The sequence below is a fragment of the Ranitomeya imitator genome, chromosome 5 (assembly GCF_032444005.1).
Source record: "Ranitomeya imitator isolate aRanImi1 chromosome 5, aRanImi1.pri, whole genome shotgun sequence".
Taxonomy (NCBI): domain Eukaryota; kingdom Metazoa; phylum Chordata; class Amphibia; order Anura; family Dendrobatidae; genus Ranitomeya; species Ranitomeya imitator.
The window spans coordinates 658870355-658889208 of NC_091286.1; the positions used below are offsets into that span (position 1 = coordinate 658870355).

The 18854-nt window shown below is 43.2% G+C and overlaps 2 protein-coding genes across 2 annotated transcripts in view; both read left to right on the forward strand.

Moving 5' to 3' along the window:
- ADGRF5 (adhesion G protein-coupled receptor F5) overlaps nt 1-18854 on the forward strand; it is a 226538-nt gene that overhangs the window by 46795 nt on the left and 160889 nt on the right. The gene's annotated exons all lie outside the window — the stretch shown is intronic.
- Nucleotides 18346-18854, forward strand: part of LOC138637929 (sialidase-like) — a 45252-nt gene continuing 44743 nt past the window's right edge. Inside the window, exon 1 of the mRNA XM_069726848.1 lies at nt 18346-18427. Coding sequence (XP_069582949.1) covers nt 18346-18427 — 82 coding nt within the window. The remainder of the gene's footprint in view (nt 18428-18854) is intronic.

An 18854-nucleotide genomic window follows, 5' to 3' on the forward strand; every position in this document is an offset into this window, starting at 1 on the left:
ATCAACCTCGACCTGGAACGGAAGAGAAACATCTGGCTGACACAACACAGGGGCAGAACAAAAACGACGCTTCAACTCCTGAAAAGCTTCCACAGCAGCAGAAGACCAATTAACCAAATCAGCACCCTTCTTGGTCAAATCGGTCAATGGTTTGGCAATGCTAGAAAAATTACAGATGAAGCGACGATAAAAATTAGCAAAGCCCAGGAACTTTTGCAGACTTTTCAGAGATGTCGGCTGAATCCAATCCTGGATGGCTTGGACCTTAACTGGATCCATCTCGATAGTAGAAGGGGTAAAGATGAACCCTAAAAATGAAACTTTCTGCACACCGAAGAGACACTTTGATCCCTTCACAAACAAAGAGTTAGCACGCAGGACCTGAAAAACCATTCTGACCTGCTTCACATGAGACTCCCAACCATCTGAGAAGATCAAAATGTCAGCCAAGTAAACAATCAGGAATTTATCCAGATACTCACGGAAGATGTCATGCATAAAAGACTGAAACACAGATGGAGCATTGGCAAGTCTGAACGGCATCACTAGATACTCAAAATGACCCTCGGGCGTATTGAATGCAGTTTTCCATTCATCTCCTTGCCTGATTCTCACCAGATTATACGCACCACGAAGATCTATCTTAGTGAACCAACTAGCCCCCTTAATCCGAGCAAACAAGTCAGATAACAATGGCAAGGGATACTGAAATTTAACAGTGATCTTATTAAGAAGGCGGTAATCAATACACGGTCTCAGCGAACCATCCTTCTTGGCTACAAAGAAGAACCCTGCTCCCAGTGGTGATGACGATGGGCGAATATGTCCCTTCTCCAGGGATTCCTTCACATAACTGCGCATAGCGGCGTGTTCGGGCACGGATAAATTAAATAATCGACCTTTAGGGAATTTACTACCAGGAATCAAATTGATAGCACAATCACAATCCCTATGCGGAGGTAGAGCATCGGACTTGGGCTCTTCAAATACATCCTGATAATCAGACAAGAACTCTGGGACCTCAGAAGGGGTGGATGACGAAATCGACAAAAATGGAACATCACCATGTACCCCCTGACAACCCCAGCTGGATACCGACATGGAATTCCAATCCAATACTGGATTATGGGTTTGTAGCCATGGCAACCCCAACACGACCACATCATGCAGATTATGCAACACCAGAAAGCGAATAACTTCCTGATGTGCAGGAGCCATGCACATAGTCAGCTGGGCCCAGTATTGAGGTTTATTCTTGGCCAAAGGTGTAGCATCAATTCCTCTCAATGGAATAGGACACCGCAAAGGCTCCAAGAAAAACCCACAACGTTTAGCATAATCCAAATCCATCAGATTCAGGGCAGCGCCCGAATCCACAAACGCCATGACAGAAAACGACGACAAAGAGCATATCAAGGTAATGGACAGAAGGAATTTGGACTGTACAGTACCAATGACGGCAGACCTAGCGGACCGCTTACTGCGCTTAGGACAATCAGAAATAGCATGAGTGGAATCACCACAGTAGAAACACAGACCATTCAGACGTCTGTATTCCTGCCGTTCAACTCTAGTCATAGTCCTATCGCACTGCATAGGCTCAGGTTTAACCTCAGGCAGTACCGCCAAATGGTGCACAGATTTACGCTCGCGCAAGCGTCGACCGATCTGAATGGCCAAAGACAAAGACTCATTCAAAACCAGCAGGCATAGGAAATCCCACCATGACATCCTTAAGAGCCTCAGAGAGACCCTTTCTGAACAAAGCTGCCAGCGCAGATTCATTCCACTGAGTGAGTACTGACCATTTCCTAAATTTCTGACAATATACTTCTATATCATCCTGACCCTGGCACAAAGCCAGCAAATTTTTCTCAGCCTGATCCACTGAATTAGGCTCATCGTACAGCAATCCGAGCGCCAGGAAAAACGCATCGACACTACTCAATGCAGGGTCTCCTGGCGCAAGAGAAAATGCCCAGTCTTGAGGGTCGCCGCGCAAAAAAGAAATAATAATCAAAACCTGTTGAATAGGATTACCAGAAGAATGAGGTTTCAAGGCCAGAAATAGCTTACAATTATTTTTGAAACTTAGAAACTTAGTTCTATCTCCAAAAAACAAATCAGGAATAGGAATTCTTGGTTCTAACATAGATTTCTGATCAATAGTATCTTGAATTTTTTGTACATTTATAACGAGATTATCCATTGAAGAACACAGACCCTGAAAATCCATGTCCACACCTGTGTCCAGAATCACCCAAATGTCTAGGGGAAAAAAAAAAGTGAACACAGAGCAGAAAAAAAAAAAAAAAAATGATGTCAGAACTTTTTCTTTCCCTCTATTGAGAATCATTAGTTTGGGCTCCTTGTACTGTTATGTTTGCTAATGACAGATGTTATGAAGGCAATCCAGAAACACAGTGTGCTTAGCGATCAGAGCGCACACAGTGATCTGACAAATACCCAAAAATACAAGAACGAGCTCTGAGACGTGGAAACTCTGTAGACTGCACACCTGATCCTATCCTAAACACACCTAAAAGCGGCTGTGGATTGCGCCTAACAACTACCTAGGCAACTCGGCACAGCCTAAGAAACTAGCTAGCCTGAAGATAGAAAAATAGGCCTGACTTGCCCCAGAGAAATTCCCCAAAGGAAAAGGCAGCCCCCCACATATAATGACTGTGAGTAAGATGAAAAGACAAAACGTAGGGATGAAATAGATTCAGCAAAGTGGGGCCCGATATTCTAGGACAGAGCGAGGACAGTAAAGCGAACTTTGCAGTCTACAAAAAACCCTAAAGCAAAACCACGCAAAGGGGGCAAAAAAAAACCACCGTGCCGAACTAACGGCACGGCGGTACACCCTTTGCGTCTCAGAGCTTCCAGCAAAACAAAAGACAAGCTGGACAGAAAAAAAGCAACAAAAAAGCAAAAGGCACTAAGCTATACAGAGCAGCAGGTCACAGGAACAATCAGGAGAAGCTCAGATCCAACACTGAAACATTGACAATGAGCAAGGATAGCAGCATCAGGCGGAGTTAAGTAATGAAGCAGTCAACGAGCTCACCAGAACACCTGAGGTGGGAAGCTCAGAAATTGCAGTACCACTTGTGACCACAGGAGTGAATTCAGCCACAGAATTCACAACAGGCAGATTGCTGGACACACTGGGGGCAGGACTGGAGGCATGGGCAGAATGTAGACACGGGGCAGAATGAAAGACATGGGGCAGGATTGGATCATGGGGCAGGATGGATACGATGGAGACTGATGGGGCAGGATGGGGAGATCATATGGTGTAGAATGGATACTCATGAGGGCAGGATGCGAGAACATATGGCTGGAGCCAGGAATGAGATAAACGGGGCCAGGGTGGGGAATATTATTACCATTGGGGCTAATTAAGGGATATTATTACTGCAGTGATGTATTTAATTTATTTTTTGAGTACACTGTTTTAAATGGGGGGGCGGTCCTGTTACTGTGCAGAGTGACACTATATCACCTTTTTTTCTTCATGTGGTGTAATGTAGAAGTTGTTAAAAATTAAGTAATGTGTTCTGCAAGCGGAGCTCGAGATAACTGTTATTTCCTGCAGAAACGAGTGCTGGCTGGGAGAAATGATGGCGGTCTGTGCTGGATGAAAGATGAATGAAGGACTTCATCTAGAGACGTCACTGGTGAGTCAGTGTTACCTATACACTGACACTATACACTATATACTATATACAGCGGTCCTGTGTACAATGTCACCAGTGATCACTGTATTACCTATACATTATATACAGAGCTCCTGTGTATAATAACACCAGTGATCTCTGTATTACCTCTACACAGACACTGCATACTAAGTACAGATCTCCTGTGAATACTGGCACTTATGGTGATAGTATTGTGGTTTTTTTTTCTTTATTACTGATCAGTATTGTAGTATTCAGTCACTATGTGGTGGTACTATGTGGTCTGGAAATGGTGTTGTGGTATTTGTCCCTTGTATGTGCTATTTGGTCACCAAGTGGTGGTAATATGTGATCTGGTCATGGTGAGGCGGTATTTGTCCCTTGTATATAGTATTATTCGGTCACTATGTGGTCTGGTCATGGTGTGGTGGTGTTTCTTCCTGTATGTGATATTATTGGTCTTGGTATAGTGGATTCTGTTGTGTATGGCGGTCATTTGTTCTCTCTGATATTCATTAATTAAAAGTCACAGGTTTGGCATGTGGGGGTGACACCATTTGGCCCAGTTTAAGTTCTACAAAACAGGAAAACTATTTTTGGTAAACTTTGTGTGTATTGAGCGGGGGGAGGGGGGGGGCCAAACTCGGGAGCAGCCCCGGGCGGCAAAAGCTCTAGCTACGCCTCTGCTGATAGGGAATTTAGATTGTGAGCCCCAACAGGGACAGCGATGATAATGTGTGCAAACTGTAAAGCACTGCGGAATATGTTAGCGCTATATAAAAATAAAGCTTGTTATTATTATTATTATTATTATTAATATAAGTCACAAATGTCTCAGTATTGCTAGTGCTGAAATGCTACCTGAGTGGGTTGGGAACACTCGCTTGGCACGGGATTTAAGCACTCAGGCACGATTTCTCAACGTAAACAGTCTAATCCGGTTTATTAAACATCATAAACCACATGACATACAGTCTATTTAATTTCATCCATGAACTTATCTCGACCACCAGTCTGTTCATGCAGCAGATAAACTTCTCTGCCATATATTACAATCCCCTTGTCCGTGGTTACCTTTCAGGAGCTCCGGCTCCACACACTGACTCCTGCCAGTGCTGGTTCACAGTCTCTCTAGGTGCTTCCAGGACGTCTCCACTCCCAGGAGACTCCAACACCAACCACCAGGTCCACGGTCTCTCAGGTGCTTCCAGGAAGACTCCACTCACAGGAGCTTCCAACACCGACCACCAGGACCAAACAGATCCATACACTCTGACCATGTGACCAGACCTCAGTCACATTATATGGTTGTACCCACTCCCCTAGATGAGAGTGTGTGTGGTTAGCCAGTCCCGCCCAGCTCACCAACTAACCCCATAAGCCCGCCCTTGTAAGTAAATACAACAAACTCGTGTGGAACTATAAGTCCCAGCATTACCATATCATTTCAGGCTTACAGCGCAGAGCACCTCTGCGACACATACCGGCCATTTACAATACTTCTGGACTTTGTCTCATCACCATAATTATGCCTCCAAGCGCATCCTGAAGCACACACACAGCGCCCCCTGGCTGTAACATGGGTCACCGCACCACAGTATATGCAAACCTTTTCTGAAAGGCCACAGAGGCTGCAGCACCATTAACAAGAGGCACCACTAACAAAACACCATGAAGACCAAGGAGATCTCCAAACAAGTCAGACACAAAGTTGTTAAGAAGTAAAAGTCAGGGTTGCGTTATAAAAATAAAAGATCCCAATCTCTGATGATCCCCCCGGAGCTGAATCAAATCCATTATCATCAAATGGAAAGATCATGGTCCACAACATACCTGCCAAGAGAGGGCGGTCCACCAAAACTCTCAGCTTGGGCAAGGAGGGCATTAATCAGAGAGGCAGCACAGAGACCAAAGGTAACCTTGAAGGAGCTGTAGAGTTCCCAGCAGAGACTGGAGTACCTGTCCATACAACCACAATGAGCTGTACACTCCATAGAGGTGGCCTTTATGGGAAAGTGGGCAGGAAAAAAACCTTTACTTACACACAAAAATTGTAACATAGTAACATAGTAACATAGTTAGTAAGGCCGAAAAAAGACATTTGTCCATCCAGTTCAGCCTATATTCCATCATAATAAATCCCCAGATCTACGTCCTTCTACAGAACCTAATAATTGTATGATACAATATTGTTCTGCTCCAGGAAGACATCCAGGCCTCTCTTGAACCCCTCGACTGAGTTCGCCATCACCACCTCCTCAGGGAAGCAATTCCAGATTCTCACTGCCCTAACAGTAAAGAATCCTCTTCTATGTTGGTGGAAAAACCTTCTCTCCTCCAGACGCAAAGAATGCCCCCTTGTGCCCGTCACCTTCCTTGGTATAAACAGATCCTCAGCGAGATATCTGTATTGTCCCCTTATATACTTATACATGGTTATTAGATCGCCCCTCAGTCGTCTTTTTTCTAGACTAAATAATCCTAATTTCGCTAATCTATCTGGGTATTGTAGTTCTCCCATCCCCTTTATTAATTTTGTTGCCCTCCTTTGTACTCTCTCTAGTTCCATTATATCCTTCCTGAGCACCGGTGCCCAAAACTGGACACAGTACTCCATGTGCGGTCTAACTAGGGATTTGTACAGAGGCAGTATAATGCTCTCATCATGTGTATCCAGACCTCTTTTAATGCACCCCATGATCCTGTTTGCCTTGGCAGCTGCTGCCTGGCACTGGCTGCTCCAGGTAAGTTTATCATTAACTAGGATCCCCAAGTCCTTCTCCCTGTCAGATTTACCCAGTGGTTTCCCATTCAGTGTGTAATGGTGATATTGAATCCTTCTTCCCATGTGTATAACCTTACATTTATCATTGTTAAACCTCATCTGCCACCTTTCAGCCCAAGTTTCCAACTTATCCAGATCCATCTGTAGCAGAATACTATCTTCTCTTGTATTAACTGCTTTACATAGTTTTGTATCATCTGCAAATATCGATATTTTACTGTGTAAACCTTCTACCAGATCATTAATGAATATGTTGAAGAGAACAGGTCCCAATACCGACCCCTGCGGTACCCCACTGGTCACAGCGACCCAGTTAGAGGCTATACCATTTATAACCACCCTCTGCTTTCTATCACTAAGCCAGTTACTAACCCATTTACACACATTTTCCCCCAGACGAAGCATTCTCATTTTGTGTACCAATCTCTTGTGCGGCACGGTATCAAACGCTTTGGAAAAATCGAGATATACCACGTCCAATGACTCACCGTGGTCCAGCCTATAGCTTACCTCTTCATAAAAACTGATTAGATTGGTTTGACAGGAGCGATTTCTCATAAACCCATGCTGATATGGAGTTAAACAGTTATTCTCATTGAGATAATCCAGAATAACATCCCTCAGAAACCCTTCAAATATTTTACCAACAATAGAGGTTAGACTTACTGGCCTATAATTTCCAGGTTCACTTTTACAGCCCTTTTTGAATATTGGCACCACATTTGTTATGTGCCAGTCCTGCGGAATAGACCCTGTCATTATAGAGTCCCTAAAAATAAGAAATAATGGTTTATCTATTACATTACTTAGTTCTCTTAGTACTCGTGGGTGTATGCCATCCGGACCCGGAGATTTATCTATTTTAATCTTATTTAGCCGGTTTCGCACCTCTTCTTGGGTTAGATTGGTGACCCTTAATATAGGGTTTTCATTGTTTCTTGGGATTTCACCTAGCATTTCATTTTCCACCGTGAATACCGTGGAGAAGAAGGTGTTTAATATGTTAGCTTTTTCCTCGTCATCTACAACCATTCTTTCCTCACTATTTTTTAAGGGCCCTACATTTTCAGTTTTTATTCTTTTACTATTGATATAGTTGAAGAACAGTTTGGGATTAGTTTTACTCTCCTTAGCAATGTGCTTCTCTGTTTCCTTTTTGGCAGCTTTAATTAGTTTTTTAGATAAAGTATTTTTCTCCCTATAGTTTTTTAGAGCTTCAATGGTGCCATCCTGCTTTAGTAGTGCAAATGCTTTCTTTTTACTGTTAATTGCCTGTCTTACTTCTTTGTTTAGCCACATTGGGTTTTTCCTATTTCTAGTCCTTTTATTCCCACAAGGTATAAACCGCTTACACTGCCTATTTAGGATGTTCTTAAACATTTCCCATTTATTATCTGTATTCTTATTTCTGAGGATATTGTCCCAGTCTACCAGATTAAGGGCATCTCTAAGCTGGTCAAACTTTGCCTTCCTAAAGTTCAGTGTTTTTGTGACTCCCTGACAAGTCCCCCTAGTGAAAGACAGGTGAAACTGTACAATATTGTGGTCGCTATTTCCTAGATGCCCAACCACCTGCAGATTTGTTATTCTGTCAGGTCTATTAGATAGTATTAGGTCTAAAAGTGCTGCTCCTCTGGTTGGATTCTGCACCAATTGTGAAAGATAATTTTTCTTGGTTATTAGCAGAAACCTGTTGCCTTTATGGGTTTCACAGGTTTCTGTTTCCCAGTTAATATCCGGGTAGTTAAAGTCCCCCATAACCAGGACCTCATTATGGGTTGCAGCTTCATCTATCTGCTTTAGAAGTAGACTTTCCATGGTTTCTGTTATATTTGGGGGTTTGTAACAGACCCCAATGAGAATTTTGTTACCATTTTTCTCTCCATGAATTTCGACCCATATGGACTCGACATCCTCATTTCCTTCGCTAATATCCTCCCTTAAAGTGGACTTTAGACAAGACTTTACATAGAGACAAACCCCTCCTCCTCTCCGATTTTTACGATCCTTTCTAAACAGACTGTAACCCTGTAAGTTAACTGCCCAGTCATAGCTTTCATCTAACCATGTCTCGGTTATTCCCACTATGTCAAAGTTACCTGTAGATATTTCTGCTTCTAGTTCTTCCATCTTGTTTGTCAGGCTTCTGGCGTTTGCGAGCATGCAGTTTAGAGGATTTTGTTTTGTTCCAATCTCCTCGCTGTGGATTGTTTTAGAAATGTTCTTACCTCCCTTCTGAGTATGTTTTCCTGGGTCTTCTTTGTTTGAGTCTAATGTTTTTCTTCCCGTCCCCTCTTCTTCTAGTTTAACGCCCTTCTGATGAGTGTAGCGAGTCTTCTGGCGAATTTGTGTTTCCCAGGTTTGTTGAGGTGTAGTCCGTCTCTGGCGAGGAGTCCATCGTACCAGTAATTCACACCGTGGTCCAGGAATCCGAATCCTTGTTGTCTGCACCATTGACTTAGCCAGTTGTTTGCATCAAGGATCCTGTTCCATCTCCTGGTGCCATGCCCGTCTACTGGAAGGATAGAAGAAAAAACTACCTGTGCATCCAGTTCCTTTACTTTCTTCCCCAACTCTTCAAAGTCCTTGCAGATTGTCGGTAGGTCCTTCCTTGCCGTGTCATTGGTGCCAACATGTATCAGAAGAAATGGGTGGACGTCCTTGGAGCTGAAGAGCTTTGGTATCCTATCGGTCACATCCTTGATCATCGCACCTGGAAGGCAGCATACTTCTCTTGCAGTTATGTCCGGTCTGCAGATGGCTGCTTCTGTGCCTCTCAGTAGTGAGTCTCCCACCACCACCACTCTTCGTTGCTTCTTGGCTGTACTTTTTGCTGTCACTTGTTGCTGTGTGCCCTTTTCTTTTTTGCTTGCTGGTATTGCTTCATCCTTAGGTGTGCCATCTTCATCCTCTACAAAGATTTGATATCGGTTCTTCAGTTGTGTGGTTGGTGTTTTCTCCATGGTCTTCTTGCTTCTTTTGGTCACATGCTTCCACTCATCTGCTTTTGGAGGTTCTCTGACACTTTTTTCACCTTCTGTGACCAGTAGAGATGCTTCTGTTCTGTCTAGAAAGTCTTCATTCTCTTTGATGAGTTTCAAAGTTGCTATTCTTTCTTCCAGACCCCGCACCTTTTCTTCTAAAAGGGCCACTAGTCTACACTTCTGACAGGTGAAATTTAATTCTTCTTCTGGTCAATCTGTGAACATGTAGCACATGCTGCAGCTCACCATGTAGGTTGTCACATCTGCCATGTTGCTCCTAGATCCTGCTGAGTTGCTGTGTGTTATCCTTCTTGTGTAATCTACTCAGCCAACCTCTCTTGCAATAATGTCCTACAGGCAAAAATTTGCGCGCCGTAAGGCGCGCGGTTTGGTGATGCTTTCCAAGCAGCTGGTCCCGGCTGTACCCAACGATCTTCTAGCTTAGGGAGACTCTTCGCTCTTCCCAGAAGGCACCTGGAATATGCAAATTAGCCTCTTCAAGCTTGAATCCCTGGTTTGGTGATGCTTTCCAAGCAGCTGGTCCCGGCTGTACCCAACGATCTTCTAGCTTAGGGAGACTCTTCGCTCTTCCCAGAAGGCACCTGGAATATGCAAATTAGCCTCTTCAAGCTTGAATCCTTGAATTAGCCTCTTCAAGCTTGAATCCTTGAATCCAAGCTTGTAAGGCTCATTTTGAGTTTGCCAAAATACATGTGGGAGACTCCCCAAATGTATGGAGGAATGTGCTGTAGTCAGTCATTGAACTTTTTGGCCTCAAAGGTAAGCGCTATGTCCGGTGCCAAATCAACACAGCTCATCACCCCAAGAACACCATCCACAAAATGAAACATGATGGTGGCAACATCATGCTGTGGGGATGTTTTTCAGCAGCAAGGACAGGGAAAATGGTCCAAGTTGAGGGGGAAGATGAATGAAATGAAATACAGAGATATTCTTGAACAAAATCTATTTCAGTCTGTCAGGGATTTGAGACTGGACGGAGGTTCACTTTACAACAAGACAATGACCCAAAGCATACTGCTAAATCAACACTATAGTGGTTTAGAGTGGACAAGTCAAAGCCCTGACCTTAATCCAATTGAGAATCTGTGGTCAGATGAAGATTGCTGTTCACCAGAGGAAACCATCTACCTCGAAGGAGCTGGAGCAGTTTTGCCTTGAGGAACTGGCAAAAATTCCATTGTCAAGATGTGGAAAACTCTTAGAGACTCATCCAAAGTGACTTGCAGCTGTAATTCCCGCAAAAGGAGGCTCTGCAAAGTTCTGACTTTTGGTGTGAATAGTCATGCACACTGAAGTTTTCATTTCTTTTGTCCTAATTGTTCTTTGCTTCACTATAAACAGAAAACCAACTGTTCACAGTTGTAGGCATGTTCTTTACATGAACCGATAGCAAAACATAAAAAATGCCAAGGGGGTGAATACTTTCAAAAGCCACTGTATGTGTCTCAACACACTGTACAGAATGCATAACAGAAAGTCAGTTGCATTGGCAGATATTTTTAAGAAACCCTCCAAAAAGGATTTGTAGACCCTTCATACCTCTCACCTACTAACAGAGGTTTCAAGGAACTTGCCCATCCTCCTCTTCTTCCTCTAAAGGCTTACCGCCTACATAAGAACTTACTGGCCACTCACACGCTGACATAAGAGAGACTCTTCTAGGAACTTTAGCTAGTGTGACAGTTTCCATTGTGGGCATATTTGCCTCCGAGCAAAAGCAGAGGTAAGCATTAACAATTGTGAAATTTCACAAGGTTTATGGGAGGCGACCTTAACCTTGCCCTTGACCGTCTACTTGACACCTCATCCTGACAGCACTACTTCAACTCCGTCTCATCCTCAGCACTGGGTTTCTAAAGGTTTGGTATCTCCTGCGCCCTACTACTCTATCCAAGTATATTTCTACCTTTTTTTTTAGCTGATAATGTCCCTTAGCCCTAGTACAAAGTGAAAAGACAGCCTTGATAACCCAGGAGAGGAGCTCACATGACTACTTTGAACTCAATAATTTACCGAGGTCGTAGACTTGGAGGCTCAACAAGACTCTCCATCAAGTTAACAATCCAGGGACATCCAATTTGAGAAGCTAACAAAGCATTTTGTTCAAAGGGAATTATTCACACTAAAAGGAACATTCAAAATATAAAGAATAAAACCTAATGTTGAAGATCAGTAGAAGAAGGACCAGATAAAAATATTAGATATATGTGGGGCGCTGACTTATGAATGGCTCCTATGAACATCATTGATATCCTCTTATGAGGTTTCCTAACCTCCAATCTGTTGCAATATGAAGTGCCAAGAAATATGAAGAAACTTCCGCATAGTTTAGATATTTTTTTTTACTTTATTGCCTTCTTCAGTCACGTTTTATTGGGTTCACACTGTATATAGACAAGGTGTAGGTTATCACAGTAAAGATAGTGAAGAATTCTAGTAATGTATCGTATAAACATGCTGTAAAATGTTGCAATACATGTCGGCGACGCACGTTTCTGAAAGGAACATGAGACACACGAAAGGATATATACACATGTCTGGGAAATCTGTAGCATGAAGATTATTGATTATTTTGTGACAATGGCTTCTGGCTATGGGGAAGATAGATGGGTTTTCTCGAGTTGTTTTTGATTTGCCCTAATTCAGGATTTTACCAAGTTCTTGTGCTTTTTAAGTAAATTAAATATGCATGTTAAAAAGAACGCATTGATTGCAATTTTTCTCAGTGCAGTTCCAAAAAGGGAGAAAAAAAATCCTGTATCGCAAAATAAGCAGTAGATCAGGCTCTCCGTGTACTTAACATGCACAAAAAAAGTCAATAAAATTATGAATAAAATGCCCCATGAAAACCAAGCCTTACGTAGCAAGTGAACAGTGAGTGCATAAAGTTGATGTGTTGGAAGCAGGAAAAAATGAACAAGTGTAAAGAGTGGCATAACTAGGGCGTGATGGGCACTGGTGCAAGATTTGGTTTGCCCCCTCCCCATCCTGAATATGTATACAAGTATTTGGTACAAGGACAATTTTGCAAGTTTTCCCACCTAAAGAGAATGGAGAGGTCTGTAATTTTTATCCTAGGTACACTTCAACTGTGAGAGACTGAATCTAAAAATAAAATCCAGAAAATCACAATGTATGATTTTTACATAATTAATTTCCATTTTATTGCATGAAATAAGTATTTGATCACCGACCAACCAGAAATAATTCTGGCTCTCACAGACCTTAGTTTTTTTTTAAGAAGCCTCCTACTCTGCACTCATTACCTGTGTTAATTACACATTTAACTTTATCTGTATAAAAGACACCTGTCCTCACACTCAATCAATCAAACTCCAACCTTCCCACCATGGCCAAGACCAAAGAGCTGTGTAAGGACACCAGAACAAAATTGTAGACTTGCACAAGGCTGGGATGGGCTTCAGGACAATAGGCAAGCAGCATGGCGAGAAAACAACAACTTTTGGTACAATTATTAGAAAATTGAAGAAACACAAGATGACTGTCAATCTTCCTCGGTCTGGGACTGAATGCAAGATCTTGCCTCGTGGGGTAAGGATGGTACTGAGAAAGGTCAGGAATCAGTCCAGAACTACACTGGAGGACCTGGTCAATGAACTAAAGAGAGCTGGGACCACAGTCTCCTACATTACGGTTAGTAACACACTATACCATCATGGATTAAAATCCTGCAGGGCATACAAGGTCCCCCTGCTCACCCCAGCACATGTCCCAGCCCATTTGAAGTTCACCAATGACCATCTGGATGATCCAGAGGCGACATGGGAGAAGGTCATGTGGTCAGATGAGGCTAAAATAGAACTTTTTAGTGTCATCTCCACTCGCCGTGTTTGGTGAAAGAAGGATGATTACAACCTCAAGAACACCGTCCCAACCATGAAGCATGATGGGAGAAACATCATACTTTGGGGGTGCTTTTTTGCAAAGGGGGCATGATGACTGCATTGTATTGAAGGGAGGATGGATGGGGTCATGTGTCGTGAGATTTTGGCAAACAACATTCTTCCCTCAGTAAGTGCATTGAAGATGGGTCGTGGCTGTGTCTAAAAGCATGACAATGACCCAAAACACACAGCTAGGGCAACTGAGTAAAAAGCGTTTCAAGGTCCTGGAGTGGCCAAGTCAGTCTCCAGACCTGAACCCAATAGGAAATCTTTGGAGGGAGCTGAAATTCATTGTTGCGCAGCGTCAGCCCCAAAACCTGAAAGATCTGGAGAAGATCTGTATAGAGGAGGGAGCCAAAATCCTTGCTGCAATGTCTGCAAACTTGGTCAATAACTGCCGGAAACATCCGACCTTTGTCAAAGGTTTCTGTTCCAAATATTAAGTTCTGTTTTTCTACTGTATCAAATTCTTATTTCATGCAATAAAATTAATGATAGAAAAATCATACAATGTGATTTTCTGGATTTTTTTTAAAGATTGTCTCTCACAGTTGAAATATAACTACGATAAAAATTACAGATCTCTACATTCTTTGTAGGTGGGAAAATTTGCAAAATTGTCAGCGTATGAAATACTTATTTTCCTCACTGTATATATGTGCGCCCTCCATCTTGGTATCTATAATTTATCTCCCTCATTTTGGTATATATGTCTCTCAACTTGGCCCCATCCTGGTATGTGTCCATGTATATCTTCAACTTGCATAACTGTTCACAATAACAGTAATTTTGACCAGCATTGCCCACACTTTAACATGCCACTGTATATACCTCATACTGGTATATGTCCCCCGTTCTGCCGCTGTTCTTCAATGAATTGAAAAAAATAAACCATTCTACTCACCAGGGGCATGCATAGAAGTCATGGGGCCCCAATTCAGAAGTATAATGCACTTCCCATAGTCCTCCATATAGTATAATGCATCCCATAATCCTCTATGTAATATACTGCAAAGCCCATAGTCCTCCATATAATATACTGTATAGCCCATTGTCCTCCATATAGTATAATGCATCTCATAGTCCTCTATATAATATACTGCAAAGCCCATAGTCCTCCACACAATATACTGTATAGCCCATTGTCCTCCATATAGTATAATGCATCCCATAATCCTCTATGTAATATACTGCAAAGCCCATAGTCCTCCATATAATATAATGTGTAGCCCATAGTCCTCCACATAGTATAATGAATCCCATAGTCCTCCATATAATATACTGCAAAACCCATAGTCCTCCATATAATATGTGTAGCCCATAGTCCTCCATATAGTATAATGAATCCCATAGTCCTCTGTTGTGAGTTCTGTTTTTGGGCTCCCTCTGGTGGTTACTGATGGTACTGGGTGACTTGTGTTTCTTCAGTCTCTGGTGTCCACCTGTTCCATCAGGTTATGGGTGTTTCCTACTTAACCTGGCTTTCTTGTCATTTCCTCGCCGGCTATCTATGTAATCATGGCCGGCTATACTGTCATGATCCCAATGGCAAGGGATCACAAAAGGACAAGCAAAAATACAGAACAAGCTCTAGGGTGATGGAAACTGAGCTGACCACGCTCCTAAACCTAACCACACAACTAGCAGTAGCCGGGGAACGTGCCTACGATGATCCTAGACGTCTCGCTCCAGCCGAAGAACTAACTTCCCCTATAAGAAGAAATACAGACCTCACTTGCCTCCAGAGAAACACCCCACAGAAATAGCAGCCCCCCACATGTAATAACGGTGAAATGAGAGGAAATCACAAACGTAGAGCTGAAAACAGAATCAGCAAAAATGAGGCCCGCTAAAGCTAGATAGCAGAGGATACAAAAGTAAACTGCGCGGTCAGCGAAAAACCCTTCAAAAAACCATCCTGAAATTACTTGAACTCATGTGCCAACTCATGGAACATGAGGAGTAATTTCAGCCCACTAGAGCTACCAGCAGCAAGGATCACATAACTGCAAGCTGGACTAAGACAAAATGAAAACAAAACATAGAACCGGAAAATCAAAACTTAGCTTGTCCAGAAGATCGCAGGCGAAGGGAGCAGAGGTAAACAGACACGCTGATTACATAGATAGCCGGCGAGGAAATGACAAGAAAGTCAGGTTAAGTAGGAAACACCCATAACCTGATGGAACAGGTGGACACCAGAGATTGAAGAAACACAAGTCACCCAGTACCATCAGTACCATCAGTAACCACCAGAGGGAGCCCAAAAACAGAACTCACAACAGTCCTCCATATAATATACTGCAAAACCCATAGTCCTCCATATAATATACCGAATAACCCATAGTCCTCTATATAGTATAATGCATCTCCATATTAGTATCATACAAAGCCCATAATCCTCCCTATAGTATAATGCACCACCATAGTCCTCCATATAGTATAATGCATCCCTCAGTCCTCTATATAATATAATGCACAGCTCATATCCTTCATATAGTATAATGCGCAGCCCATAGTCATTCATGTAATATAATGCACAGCCTTTAGTTATCCATGTAGTATAGTGAACAGCCCATAGTCCTTCATGTAGTATAATTCACAGCCCTTAGTCTTCAATGTAGTATAATGCACAGCCCATAGTCATCCATGTAGTATAATGTACAGCACATAGTCATCCATGTAATATAATGCACAGCCCTTAGTCATCCATGTAGTATAATGCACGCCGACATCAGCTGCTGGCCACTGATTGGCTGACAGCGTGTATTGCCGCTCTTCGATGCAATGGTTCTGTGCACAGTAATACACTTCAACTGGGTATGCGTCAAAGTACACACATCCTACTGAAGAATTTGTTGGCATCGGTGGGCTCTGTCGTGACCTCTGCAACTGCGGTCGTTACGCCCCTGAGAGTAAGGGTCTGAGCAACTATGACGAGGACAAAATTGTGATGTCTGGATGACTCGGTCAGAGCAGTTTGGGATGTTCCCAGTATACAGTCATTAATAGTAGAAGAAAGAATAACGGGAACCAGTGATGACTGCTAGTGGTCCACTGATGTCTGCGTGGATTCGAGGGATAGTCCATCTGGTCTCATCACACTGTGGAACAACTGTAGCACAAATTGGGTAACCACTACACTGTGCATCTGTATAGGTATGGAGCCACTGTGCTATTTGAGGAAGGTGAAGAGGAGACTTTTTTAAAGCAGATCTGTAGCCATATTTAATTATGCAAACTGTATAAATTATAGAGTAGATTCTGTGACTCAATGTGTTATCTATTTTGAAAGTTAAACACAATTTCTGACGGATCGTTTCCCTCAATGTCCCTCTTCCCCACTGCTTCTGCTGAATATCTGCCCAGCTAGCCTGATTAACAGCTCCTTGATGTCGCTCTTCCTTGCCTCTGCTGAATTTCTGACCAGCTATCCTGACTGACAGCTCCTCAGTGTCTTTCCTCCCTGTTGAATCTCTTTCCACCTAGCCTGTTTGACAGATCCTCAGTGGCCCTCCTCCCTGCTGAATCTCTGCCCACCTAGGTTGATTCACAGCTTCTTAGTGCCTCTCCTCTCTGCTGCTGCAAAATATCTGCCCAACTAGTCTGATTAACAGCTCCTCAGTGTCCCTCCACCCACCTAGCCTGATTAGCAGCTCCTCAGTGTCCCTCCACCCACCTAGCCTGATTAGCAGCTCCTCAGTGTCCCCCCACCCACCTAGCCTGATTAGCAGCTCCTCAGTGTCCCCCCACCCACCTAGCCTGATTAGCAGCTCCTCAGTGTTCCTCCACCTACCTAGCCTGATTAGCAGCTCCCCAGTGTCCCTCCACCCACCTAGCCTGAATGGCAGCTCCTCAGTGTCCCTCCACCCACCTAGCCTGATTAGCAGCTCCTCAGTGTCCCTCCACCCACGTAGCCTGATTTACAGCTCCTTAGTGCCTCTCTGCCCAGCTAGGCTGATTTGCAGCTCCCTAGTGTCCTTTCTCTGCTGAATCTCCACCCACCTAGCCTGATTAGCAGCTCCTCAGTGTCCCTCCACCTACCTAGCCTGATTCACAGCTCCTCAGTGTCCCTCCACCCACCAAGCCTGATTTACAGCTCCTCAGTGCCTTTCTGCCCAGCTAGGCTGATTTGCAGCTCCTCAGTGTCCCTCCTCCCTGCTGAATCTCCACCTACCTAGCCTGATTTGCAGCTCCTCAGTTTCCATCCTCCTGGCTGCCGCTGAATCTTTACCCGCCTAGTCTGATTCACAGCTCCCCAGTGTCGGCAGCTGTAGTTGAACCCTTGCCCACCTAACCCAATGGATGACTTCTTAGTGTTCCTTCTCCCTACTGTGACTGAATCCCTGCCCACATATCCTAATTGACAGCTCATAAGTGACCATCTTCCATAGTGCTACTTAATCGTCACCCTCCTATCCCGATTAGCAGGTCCTCAACATCTCAACATCCCTCCTCCCTGCTCCTGAGATGTCACACTGCTCAATACAAGCCACAAATGTCAGTCATGCTGGGTGAGAAGAAACTGAATACACTTGGACTCATCATGGGTTCTCTCATCCTACAGATCAACTGTTTATGAAGGGAAGTTGGGGCAAAGTATTTCAACCAAAGAGCTCAGGCTGCATTCCCTTTAAGAGTACACCAGATTATATAACAAGAGTAACTTTAAGAGACTCTACATGACTTTCACTGATGTCCATTCACAGCCTAGATTTAGAAGCTTCTGTGATTCTAGACAAGGGCATTATTGGAATGGTAACGCTCTGTGGGGACCACTTGTTACTTGTCAGGACGTTTCCATTGTTCGTATAGATTTCTAGTCATTTGTATGAAATATTTCAACCATGAATTCATGTTCTTTCCATGACTAAACATCTACTGTGATGTCTGGGGCCATATTAGGTGCTGTTGCTGGTACAATACACAGTCGGGTTTAAAGCGTTTATCTTAGCGGAGTGATGAGTGACACGTCCTACATCCTCATGTTCAATCCATCGTCAAGATACTTGTACCTCACACCTAGAGTCCTAAATAATGATGGTAAGGAGGTATCAAATATCTACTGTGAAATAATTATCCTTTAAAGGAAATTGGGAATAGTATTGTAGTGGCTACAGTCATGAGAAAAACTAAGTACACCCTCTTCGAATTCTATGGCTTATCGGGACATGACACAAAAATCAACATCTGCTCCTAAGAAGATCTTAAAATTAGGTAACTACGACCTGAGATGACAAATTACACCGTCATTAATTATTGACCAAACACTAGGCTAAAATGCAGAAGGTATGAGTGAAAAATTAAGTACACCCCATAAAATAAAAGTTTATAGAACCAATAAGCAGCAATAATTTGAAGTAATGGTTTTCTGTAAGGCTTCATCGTTCCCTCACATCGTTGAAGAGAAATTTTTCTTTCTTAATTGTTCCAGACCAGAAAACTGTCAACATTTCTGCTTTTGTAGAGG